This window comes from Apaloderma vittatum, unplaced genomic scaffold (assembly GCF_000703405.1).
Source record: "Apaloderma vittatum isolate BGI_N311 unplaced genomic scaffold, ASM70340v1 scaffold16762, whole genome shotgun sequence".
NCBI lineage: Eukaryota > Metazoa > Chordata > Aves > Trogoniformes > Trogonidae > Apaloderma > Apaloderma vittatum.
In genome coordinates this window covers 23614-36131 of record NW_009705432.1, presented here as the reverse complement: position 1 = coordinate 36131, position 12518 = coordinate 23614, and the positions used below count along the sequence as shown (strand labels likewise).

General features: G+C 39.6%; 1 protein-coding gene across 1 annotated transcript in view; it reads left to right on the top strand.

The window, feature by feature from the left end:
• Positions 1-2177: 2177 nt before the first annotated feature.
• HSF2BP (heat shock transcription factor 2 binding protein) overlaps positions 2178-12518 on the top strand; it is a gene marked incomplete at its 5' end in the record, with an annotated part of 31460 nt that continues 21119 nt past the window's right edge. The window contains 4 exons of the mRNA XM_009865404.1: positions 2178-2290; positions 2322-2472; positions 6416-6519; positions 10571-10720. Coding sequence (XP_009863706.1) covers positions 2178-2290; positions 2322-2472; positions 6416-6519; positions 10571-10720 — 518 coding nt within the window. The remainder of the gene's footprint in view (positions 2291-2321; positions 2473-6415; positions 6520-10570; positions 10721-12518) is intronic.

Below are 12518 nucleotides of genomic sequence, written 5' to 3'. Positions count from 1 at the left end.
TGGTTCTCTGCTGGGGGTTCCTTCCCAGCGCGGAGCTCTGCCCGGTTGAGCCCTGTGCCAGGCCTGCAAGGGATCGTGCCAGCCGTGAGCTGAGGTACATAACTGATAACGTGACTCTTGTGCAAGAGGTCCGTGAGGATGTAGTGGGGCTATTCGACCTGGAGAAGAGAAGGCTCCAAGGAGATCTTGCAGCAGCCTTCCAGTACCTGAAGGGGCCTACAGGAAAGCTGGGGAGGGACTGTTCACAAGGGTATGTAGTGACAGGATATGGGGCAATGGTTTTAAACTAGGGCAGGGTAGATTTAGACTAGATATCAGAAAGAAGTTCTTTTTTCATGATTGTCGTGAGACGCTGGCACAAGTTGCCCAGAGAAGCTGTGGATGCCTCATCCCTGGAAGTGTCCAAGGCCAGGCTGGATGGGGCTTTTGTTTTATGAAGATGTCCCTGCCCATGGCGGGGGGTTGGAACTAGATGATCTCCAAAGTCTCTTCTGACTCAAACCATTCGGTGGTTCTATAAAATTTCCTGCTTTCAGTCACCTGCCATTACTTTAAGGGGATGGACAGAAAAACTACGATTTTCCATTGCCTATATTTATTTAACATATTATTGTAGTGGGGGCAGATGTTGAGTAGCTGCTTAAGCAGAGAAAGTAAAACTTGTCTATCGGAACTGCAGTATTGGAGAGATTTGGCTTTATGTTGGGAATTATAAATTGGATTTTTTTTTATATGCTGTACATTTCACCTCTCAGTCCTCATACTTCAGTAGTGTATTTTATTTGAATTTAACTTTTGCCAGCGAACAGTGCTGGTTTTATGCTTATCCTAAATTTTGCACCATAATTCTGTGCAATACTGAATTGTCTCTCTCATTCATATCTGACCTTGCTGACTTGCAGATAGTTCTCTTCTATAAGGTTCTGTTGCTATTTGTTTTTCCATACTTTCTTGAGACCTAAATAAGTTGTTTTTTTCCTGAATCATGTAACATGATGGTATGTGGCTGTGCTAACTTTGCCATAAACACTTCCTAATAATGATCCAGCTTAGAGCATACTATTCAAGTTAAAAGTAAAATCTTTCTTCCATACCTTTATTGCAGCTCTGATGCCTCTGAGCTGGGAAAGCTGGAACTGGCCTGTTCTGTCCCTGCAACTGTCTGAGTTTGAAAGACAGCTGGGAAAGAAACAGAGTGGGAAGCAAAACTGAAAGGAAATGTTTAACTTTGAGAAGCAGAAAGAGAGAACTGTAGACAATGGTTGGAAAGGATAGAAATGCCAGGGTAGCATTGTCTGTACAAGTGATAATGACCTCCGTTTGTCTTGTGCAACTGGACTCAAAAACACTGAGGGAATAGCACCTTTTGTACCTGTAGGAGATAGTTTCTTGTTCTGTAGTACCTTCTTCCCTCTGGAATAAGATGTGAAGCCTAAAGGATCTAATTTTTTTCTGCACCATTCTCAATGCAGTGCAAAACAATACTAAGATATTATAATTTTACTTTGTGAAAGTGTATTAGGTGACTATTGCTTTAGGCAAAGAGCAGTAAATCTTCCTTATGTCTCTGTGTAAACTGTAGCTTTTTTAAGAAATAGCAGTGTGCCCACACACCTATGTCAGACATTGGACTTTAAGAGTTTTTTGGTGCAGAAATTTCTATATAATTTAAGAGTTTATGCACATTCTCTTCAACTGTGGAATTAATTTTATAGCAATAGTTTGGCGGAACAGGAAACTACTAAGAATTTTTTGTCTTAACTGAGGATTAAATTACTTTTATGTGGAATTGGTTTGTGAACTGTTGCAAATATTGTTTGCTCCTTAGAAAATATGAATTGTTTTGAAAAAAAAATACAATTTCCTGTAAGATAGTTGTTGTAGTTTAGCAAGGTGAATGAGGATCTTGCAAATATTTGTAATTAAAAAACTGAGTTATTATATCCTTTACAACAGTCTCAAAACCATAGAGTGGCATATGCATGGCTGCTTACGTTTTAAAATGTGAACGTCAATTTTTACAGCGTTCTGAGGTGCACTGCGCACATTTCAGGTGAAGAAACAGATGCAGAGAGGCAATATGGTTTGCTTTAGGCCAGAGCGGTAAAAATTACAGTCAATGAATCCGTCTTGGAGACTTTTGGTTTTATTTATTACTGGATAGTTCTCTTTAAAAGGTTATGAATTTCTGAAATTATGTAATACAGAGGAGTATTTTTGTCTGAAAGAAGGGATTCAAGCTGAAAAGAACTGCAAGGCTATAACAGTGTCTTTGCTTGGTTGTTGGCTGGTTTGTTTTCGGTTGGTTTTTTTTTTTTCAGAAGGCTGACACCAAAGAGGAATTCGTTAAAGTTAGAAGGAGGGATTTGGAAAGGCTTACGACTGAGGTTATGCAACTGCGGGATTTCTTACCCAAAATAGTAAATGGGGATATCCTGGGGACATTCCAGAAACTGGATGCTCTTGAATCAAGTGAGTAGTAGCACATTATAGACTCTTAAGTGTTTCTACTAAAACTGCTTAGAGACATGCCCCTACAAATTGTTGTACAGTTTGTGGAGGTATTCTCTGTTAAACTGATGGTCATTGACTGCTTTGGTAAATTAATGTGTTTGGAATCAAGAAAATGAAAAACTGCATTAGAAATAATTGGATGTGTCAAATTAATCTTTGAAAATATTTTACTCTAGATAAAAACATACTTAGTTCAGACAGTAAGGGAAGCTGTGTGAGGAAAAATGCAATATCTCTTTGAGAAAAGGCAACGGTATTCTGGTTTTTAAAATGTCCCTTGAGATGCAAAAGGAAAAATTGTGGTAAATAGCTGTGGATAAAAAGTTAATTTTTTTAAAAAAAAGATAATATTGTTGTATTTAGCCTGTCTTTGTTAGTTTGTATGCTTTTATTGCCGTAAATATTTGTAGTAAATAAAAAAAAAGTTGAAGACACTGTTACAAATATCTTTTTACTGCTGTCCCCAAGTCCAGTTTTTCAGTGTACAATTCTCTGTGAGTTATTTTTTCATAAATTGTACCACTGCCAATGTGCCATCAGGACCAAATCTGGGTCAGCCCGTCCCTGTCCTGTAGCTTACATGTGGCACTATAGTTTGCCTGTTCTCCTAGGAATTGGTTTTGTCGGAAAAGACATGGGACAAGCACCAAGACAGATTATAGGGAACGTATTTCTTCTAGAATATCAAATGATTGGTTGAACATTAATTTGCAACAGCTGCTTAACGTTGAGAAAGATAGAGCCTCAAGGACTGTCTCCAATACCAGGTAATATATTGAGGCAGAGCTTCCAGCTGGCTCCGAAGATCCACTCTTTGGAAAGATTCCTCTGCTGCCAGTCGAGACATCCTACCTGTCACAAGAGGTGATGAAGGGTGTGCAGTGTTCTCTTTATACTATTGCAAGCCATCAAGGACTGCTTCCAGTTGCATTAAGTGATCAAAATCCTCAACTAGTCAGATCCTTGTTTCACCTACTTTCATCAGTGCTCAGTCTTAAGATTTCTTTTACTGATTCTTCTTATGCAACTTGTACCAGACGTGAAGGAGACACTGTCAGAGCCTTCAGAGAGCACGCTAGTGGCACAAATGTGGGGATTTTAAGACTTCTCTTCAAATGTTCTGCTGACTGGCCAGCATTATCTGGGTCCTTTGAAGGAGCACCTGAGGCTGAGCCAGCCTTTGAACTCTTTTGAGTATATCATTGCAGTGGAGATTTTGCTTGTGGTTAATGAGGTGGTTTAAATATTTGTTCAGGCTCTTGATGCTGTTTGCCCCAACAGCCAGGCAAGTCAAGTGGTGATTTTTGCTACTCCAATCTGCTCCTACATCTGCAGTACGTCATAAGGCTCTGCTGAAATGACTGAAAGGAAGCTTTGGAGCAGACAATTCACAAAAGGTTGGGCCTCACAGGGACACGAGCAGTCTTCAGTCTCCAAATGGTGAGCTCTCTGATGCAGTGCTCTAAATACAGCCTCTTTCTGTTGGCATGTGAGGCTTATAGGAAGCCTGGCAGCTACCAGGAATGTTTTTTCATGTTGTTTTTATGGAAGCCTAATGGGCTATTTGCCCATCTCTGTAGGCTTTCTTATTGCAGTTTTCTAAGTATTGTAAACACAAAATGGCTAGCAGGTTCTCATGCTCCACAAGAAGTGCAGATTATCGTTAGAGACTTTGAACACCACACTGTGAGACTGATGGAGTCTTGAATAGTATTCAGAAACCCTCAGATTTTTGCATGTTTTCCTTTTATATCTAGGCCTTGCTCTGGGATCATCCCATAGGTGGTACCTGAGATCTGAGCTGACAATGGTCAATGCAACCAACACCTACTTTTGGGGATGGCATCATGGTCTTCACTAAGGCTTTTGCCAAGGCAATTATTCATTTAAAAAGGAAGGGTCTCTTTTGTTGTTACTACCCTCCTCAGGAAGAGTGTTTGATTCCAGGAATCCTAGAAAAATAGCTCCAACAAGTGTTCTGTATTGCTATGCATATGTTTAGTGGACCTCAGTCCACTGGGGAAACGTTAAAAATTGCATTTAACATTGATCTAGCATTTGGATCAGTAGAGTTGGAATTCAATCACTTGTTGGCATTCTTTGTCATTATAATCAGTTCTCTTTCTCTCAGAGCTTTGAGATTAGGTCTCTGGCCCAGAAAAATCTCTTCATGTGACATACAGTGTGGAAGAGAATGAGTTCACCTCACACTTGAAGTGTGGGCTGCCTAGTTGTGCCCAGTGCCTTGTTCTGCTTTTGAGGCTGCTGTCTTACTTTGGAGGCAAATGCTACTTCTTCCCAGAGCCTTATGTACTGTTGCAGTGGTAAAGTTACATATTTCCTTTTTTGTGTAAGGGTGCCATTTCATACTGTTGTGCTCGTCCAAGTTGATACTGAAAGCTGCCGCTTTGCTTGGTGGAGTGGCTTCCAATATTACCCTTTTACTATTTTCATTTTCTCCCTTCAACATAAAACATTGTGATACCTTAGGAGGTTGACACATAACTTCTTTTATCTGGAAGACCGAAAAAGTAGAACAGGTAACATTGTATGAACACTCAGGAGTTGAATATTATTCCCCTTCTGTCTCAGTTTTGGTTCCAGGACCTTTGAAGTCTGTCACTGAAAGATGTGGCATCTTTGTGTGTCTGCATGCTGTGCTGACGCTGGATTCAGAGTGGATCCATCCCCTCAAAGGCAGGAAGTGATTCTTGTTCAGGAGAGCTCGTTTCATCGCAGTGAGAGATTTTCACTGCATGTACTTAACTGGCAAGACTAAACAGTTTCTTGATCTGCTATTGGTAAGCAGAACATGCTCTACTCATAGTCAAGATGTCTTACTATCAAGTAATTAAAATTCACACCCACATGGCAATGGGTGCATGGGTCTGATTTTTCTTTACTTGATAGAAGGAAAGAAAGTTTTCTGCCACTTATCAGTTATTCCTCAGAAACTCAACAAATCCATTCCCTGCTTCAGAATCCAAGTTCTTTAGATAATAAGGGCTGGTTTTGTTAATATTACCGTCTTATGACTGAATTTGATATGCACTCCGAAGTGCGGTGTAACCTGTTTTTCTAAGCTAATCAGAATTACAGTAGATGCTGTTTGGACATTATTCTTTGGAATTACCTAAATGTGTTTCTTTTTTTTTCTGTATCAATACTAAGCATCTGGAACCATGATTTGTAAGGTGAAATACAATATACAACAGTTGTTAAAATTATCCTTCAAAATGGGTTTTTAAAAACAGACATCATAATAGTGAAGTACAATACTTTAAACTTGTTTTCCATTGACTAAAATAAAGTGTCTAAATTGGAATGTGTTTCTGAGAACATCAGAAAGTATTTTTTAAGGGAATTGTAAAATTTGCCTGTCACTGACATAATGTTTAAACAATTTAAAATGTTTAGAGTAGTTGTATTTCATTCTTACTATTCACGTAATTTGTATATTTTATACTGAAACACTCCCTTTGGATGATCTTGTTCTTTTTCTTAGATTTTTACTGTACTCAACTGAATTTCAAACAAGCCAAACATGAAAACTGTCATGAAAACAAACAGAAAAAGTAGAAAATTAAGTAAATTTTAAAAATCACTGAGGAGCTCGAGCTCAGTTCCAGAAGGGTGTCTTATCGGCGCACAGTATTTAACAGCTAAATGTGATTCTTTAAGTTTTCCCCATTTTAAATCAGAAACGTGTTCAGTTTCTTCCAAGAACTATTGAAAATGTGGCAAATTGCGATGTACCCGTTTAGCCACGAGGAGGTGGTCTGACACAAGTTAATAGTTAAAGCACCGCGTTAATGTTGCACTGTGTGGGCTCTTTTTTTCTTTAGTGTGAGCCCATTGGTCATAACTTATTACTTCGTTTGTCTGATTTATCCTATCACAGACATGGAGAAAAAGGAGGAGGAAATAGAGCAGCTGAAAATGGATTGTGAACACTTCAGAGCCCGCCTGGAAACAGCGCAGGCAGATTGCATGAGAGAGAAGAAGGTAGATTTGCTGTCAGAATATTGTTATCTGTATCCTTAAGTTCTAATAACAAAAGCTGCAATGATCAGTTTTTCGTGTTCATGACACAAACTAGCTTGAAAAACAATCAGGGTTTTCTAGTCCTATAGTTGAGTGATGAGGCAGTGAACTTATGTTCATAACTGTTGGGTTTTCCCCTTCGTATTTCTAGAGCAAAAGGGCCAATACTGTAGCTACACAAAATATAATACTGTGCAGTCCCAAAATGTGTTCAGTGTGTACAAACAGAGATAAAACTGACAGTCTGTATCCCACTTGTGTAAGTAACTCTTGTGTAACTGCGTAGATCCCTCTTAACTTCCCTGCTGTGCAAGGTGCGGTTGTTTGGGATTTTGGATTCAGGGTTTGTTTGGTCTATGGAAAATTAACAATCAACTGTTAGCATTTTGTTTATATTAACAGGTTGTAAGTAAAACATTGGCTGTTTGGGAAGACTGTGATGTAGCTGGCATCAAAAGGTCCTTCGCAGAATCAGTTCTTTTGAATTTAATGTAATTATAATGTGTTTTCAAAGAGGACAATAGAAGATATTGTGAGCAATGCAATGTACGAGATGCAACCGGCTTCTCGTCTGGCTTGCTGTAAGCTGTGTACCTTTGTTTAGTTTTAATAGCCTTTCTCAATGCACCTATTGATCCAATTGCCATGTAGAGCTGTGAGTGAAAGAACAATTATAGGGCTCCTTTTTGCTCTGTCAATATTGAATTTAGTGATTACAAGAGAGGAGACTTTTAACAATGAAGGAATTGCAAAGACTATGACTTCTCAGACTGTGGGTCTTCTGTGAAGCAGTTGAGGTTCCAGTAGGATCACACATATTAGTGGCTTAATATTTGAGAGTTGTGACAATCAGTTGTGATCGATTGCTGCAAAAATTCATTTCCTTGGAGCCGATAGCTATCTTCAGTAGTCAGCAGAATGTCACTTTGAGATTCTGGAGTTAGCATCTGCCAGCCCTGGGATTGCACAAAGACAAATGAATCTGCAGAAGTTATTTCATTTTTAAAGAAGAATAAATAAAGAGTTCAGACATGCTTTTTTGGGGCACAACTGTGTGGACAAGTCATTTTGGAATGAAGTTTGATACAAATGTAAAGTACAATGGAATATTTGTCTGTCTGGATATTCCTTGCTTGAAAATAAGTATCTTCTGGGACAGCTATCGCAGGTCGGCAATAGGTACTCATTTAGTTTTGCCGTGCAACCAGTTCTTTAGTTGTATAAGCATCCAGGATGAAATCTTGGTAAGATTTAGTGTTGCTGCTTTAGATATCAGTAAGTTTCACCCTTTCTTCATGGCAAGTGGTTTAGGTTTGTAATTTCTTTTGGATGCAAGTTCTACTTAAAGCATGGATAATTTACTTAGAGTAGTTGTTGTCGTGGTATTCCTGATCAAAGCTCTCCATATCTTTGTTGTGTAGTGTATACTGGGTGTCTAAATGGCTTCTGTTAGATGTCACAAAAGTTGTGTTTGTCTGAGTGGCTTGTGCTTATATACGTTGTGAAATCCTTTAGCTCTTCAGGATAAAAGAAGATGGTGTATATCCATGTGTGATTTTTGTCCCTGTTAATCATTTTGCCTGGTGTTTTTCATTTGTTTGCTGTTCTATTATAGGCATGCTTGTGTATAGTTTCTAAACTATTTTCTACATATGTATCTTCTGAAGGAAAAGTAAACGGTTCACTGAAAGAAACAAAATAAATGCATTTTCTATATGGGGCGTGCCCTTTTCCCAGGGGATCATAAATCAACGTTTTACATTCCAGAATTTCAGTGCAGTGCTGTATCACTGATTGGGGAATTGCTGTGCTTTCTGAATGTGAGCAAAACTTGAAGTGCACACTTTACTCTTGGCTAGCGTCTTCTTTGTCTGTCTTTTTGGTTTACGTACTTAAGCACTGCTGTATTTTTTTGCCTTGACCCTTTCCTGAAGGTGGTGGTATTGCATAGCACAGTGGCTGCTTCACGATGTGAGCTCTCAGGAGCCTTGCTTCCAGCTAGGTTACTTGCTTTTGCAAGCTCCGTTTATTTTCCTGGCTTTTGAATGTACTATTTTGTTTCCTTTGCTTCATACCTTTGTTCTGATGTTGCTTTTGATCTATTAAAAATTCTAGCAGTTCTTGTGCTAGCTTTGCATCCCCTGTTAGGGGATCTAGCTTTGGATTTACCGAGTTTTACATCTTGCTGTTAGTATTAGAATGCAAATGCAAAATGAAAATAAAATGTATTAAAAGATACTTTTCTCTAAGACAAAGACAGTGCAGCAGTGAAAGGCAGGGACAATATAGGGGTTAGACAGGAAGGTGCCTGATGCACATGGTGGCAGAAAAGCTGGTAAGTCTGGTAGTGAGTTAAGTAAACGATAACATTTGGCCAACTTGCTTAAAAATGATCAAAGTATGAAGAAATAAAGAGACTTTTCCTGGGACTTCTGTGCCTAGGCAACCAGCAGCAAGTGTCAGTCTTTTGCATATATTAAACTATCAGGTGAAAGAGACTCCAGGGAGTAAATGTGCGCAGAAATGTGCTTCATAAATTTATTTTGAGCTTCTCGCATCCTAGCCTGTGTGTTCCATTAACAGCATGATAAAGCAGTTCAAATCAGGCTGTCAGGTATGATACAGAGGGTTGGGTAGGTAATTGATGACAAACAGAATTAGAAGCAGCTTTGTACTGGTTGATACCATGTCACAGAAATTTTTGGATGAGTTTGTTTCTGTTCTTTCCAAGTTCTCAAAACTGAATGTTGAGGTGAACCCCTGAAGTGACAAGATACTTATTTTAAAATTATCTTGATGGGAATTCACGTTTGAAAGATTTTTGATCTGTTTACTTGCTTTCAAAATTGACATAGAAAAGATTACTTCTCGTTTCCCTAGATTTGATCCTGATAGCTAAACACACAGAAAGCTGGTCTGAGGAGGATGCTTTCTGCAGTAAATCTGAAAATGCCATGCCCACAAAATGGGCAAAGCAAGATCCTTCTGTTCTTTTGAAATGGTGTGATCTGTGAGTGTCTCTTTGTCTTTTAATACTTGAGTTAGCATCTTCATTTTTTCTTGACTGGCCTTTATCTTCCCCTGCAGCACTCTCTAATACCACCCTACTCAGACTTAGTGAGGAGCCTCCACCCACCCAAGAGCCCACAGGCTGCTGTAACCCTGCCGTTATCTCAGTCTGCATAAGCTCTGAGTTGAGAAGTGCAGCAGCTTCGCTGCCCCTGTGGCAGTTGGGAGGAAGCCAGCAAGATACCTAATCTCATAGTATTCTTCTGGCCAACTTTCCACGTGATCAGAAAAAAAAAGTACTGCCAAACTGAAATCAGGTCCTGGTTGTGCTGAACTGCCTTCTCTCTTTATGCCTTGTGGCAAGGATGACCGGTGAGCAGCTCACTCAAGGGGCAGATGCGCAGTGGTGCTTGGGCTTTCTTAGTACAAAAAGCACTCCAAACTTCAGACTTGACTTGTGTTTTTCCCAGGTACTCTGTCTTACTTTGCCACTGCTGATCAGGAATATGTCAATAGCAAAAAAGTGGGACAGATTAGTTATCCAGCAACTCTACTGTGTTGGCTAAGGCAGAAGACTGTTCTGAAAAATATAACAACCTTCCCTTTTTCAAAGATATTTCCAATATCTTTTGTAAAGTGTCTGGAAAGGCTGATCTCTGATGCTGAAATCGCTTCTCTCTCAGAGAGACACATAAGTATTTGCTTAGGAGGAGTAGAGGCTCCTATCAGACTTCTCGAGGTGCCAGCCAGTCCCGGTGGGTCACTTGGCCTGACCTTGTGGACAGGCTTCTGGTTACTGTCAGCCTCCACAGTGTACTTACGGTTTAGATATAGCTCAGGAGAGAGGGTATGTAACTGCAACTGCTGTGAGTTTGCCACCTTCCCTCCCCTCCCCTCCTCATTTCACCTGTGGCCATGATGTTGTTTCTTTTTCTGTCCCTTAGCCTAGAAATGTGATTTGGCTAACGTGAAGTGCAACCAAAATTCCCTTCCACTCTTTCAGGAGAAACTAAACCTCCGCCAGCAGCTGAACGAGGCCAAGCAGCAGCTCCTGCAGCAAGCTGAGTATTGCACAGAAATGGGTGCAGCTGTGTGCACGTTGATGTGGGGTGTATCTAGCAATGAGGAAGCTGTTAAAACCATTCTAGGAGGAGTAAGTATGGCAGGTGAATACTTACTGGTGTGTTAGGCCTTTAAAATAAGGACCTTGCTCTAGAACAGACTTATTTCAGAAATTAACTGGACAGCAAAAATGTTTTCTGATTCTTTGGGAATCATCCACTCTCATTTAAGAAGTGTTGGAACTGTGATATGAAGTAGGCTAGAAATAAAGACAGTAATTAATTTTTACTTTACCAAGCAAGGATTACCTGTTTTCCACCACACACAGCTAACCTGGAAGCAAGGGTACAGCTAGCATGGTGTAAATATCCTCGCAAGCTAACAGAAGAAGAAACCAATTCTTGGCATGTGCAGCAGTTCCCATGCCTGTAGAGAGATTGGAGGAGCTATTTCTGTGGAAGGAAGATTGATTCGTCAATTCTCAACTCCTTTAAATCTTTATGTTGCCTTAATATTTACATGAGTCTTGGAAATTTAGAGAACCTAGCTGCTTTGACTCTAGTGAATCTTAGGAAATCTTCAGTGTTAAATATAGACAGGTAGTTTGTCTGGAAAAAGAAAACAAACAGTTAAAGACAATAGTAATATTACAGCTAACACAGTTTCACTGCTAAGTACAGGTGACAGAATTAGGAGGGATGAGAGGAACAAGCCTGAATAAAAATATGTTTCAGTCTTGTGACAACCAACATGAGAAGGAATTATTGTATTTAATGTGCCCGAACTGATGCCACAGTTTCTTCTGGCTTGCTTTTTCAACAGCGTGTTGAGAAGCTGAGTGAATAAAATTAGTTCATTGTGGTAAGTGATATTGTGTTTGTACGAGGTTTTCCAGTTTGGATGCACCAAAAAAAAAATATAATTTTATATTGGATATTACATAAAGCACGAGTGTCAGGAGGATGGAGCCAGGCTCTTTTCAGTGATGTCCAATGACAGGACAAGGGGCAATGGGTACAAGCTGGGACACAGGGGGTTCCGCAAAAACATTAGAAAAACCTTTTTCACTGTGAGGGTGACAGAGCACTGGCACAGGCTGCCCAGGGAGGTTGTGGAGTCTCCTTCTCTGGAGACTTTCAAAACTCGTCTTGGTGCGTTCCTGTGTGACCTACTGTAGGGGATCCTGCTCTGGCAGGGAGGCTGGACTAGATGGTCTCTAGAGGTCCCTTCCAACCCCTGACATTCTCTGATTCTCTGATTAAAAACCTGTACAGTGCTACCTTTTGGTGATAAATTCTGATGATTGAAGTTACTGAAGAAAAAAGGTACTAACAAAAAAAACCCCTGTAAAAATGCCATTTTCAGAACAGTATTTAGTCTTTCAGAATAATATTTAGTGACTAGCTGTTTTTATTTGACTTTTGAAACAGTACTGAAATGGTATGGTTCCCATAACAATGATGATGTGTATAAGGGTTAAACAGCCCAACTATGAAGAGACAGTACTTTTGTTTCTAGATTTGTTTGAAATGCAAAATACTCCTACTATAGTAGTTCTCAGCAATCATTAGAGTTCATTGAACTGCTATACTTCTGGTGAAGGTCAATGCAACGTTTTTTGGACATCATTTTCTTGTGATGGTGCACCAAACACTGTAAGCAGCATGACTGGATTTGCAACAGGACTACTAGGAAAAACGAATGGATTGTAAAACATTGCATCAACCACAGATTACAACTAGCAATGTTTCAGGTTATTAAAAAAATGATGGAGATTTGTCATATGAAGATTTTGGTTAGTTTTGGTTTTTTTTGACAAGTTGTACAACTTGTAGCATCTTCCCCCTCTGAGAAAGTATTGTGAACTACAGAAATGTGTAAGAACATCA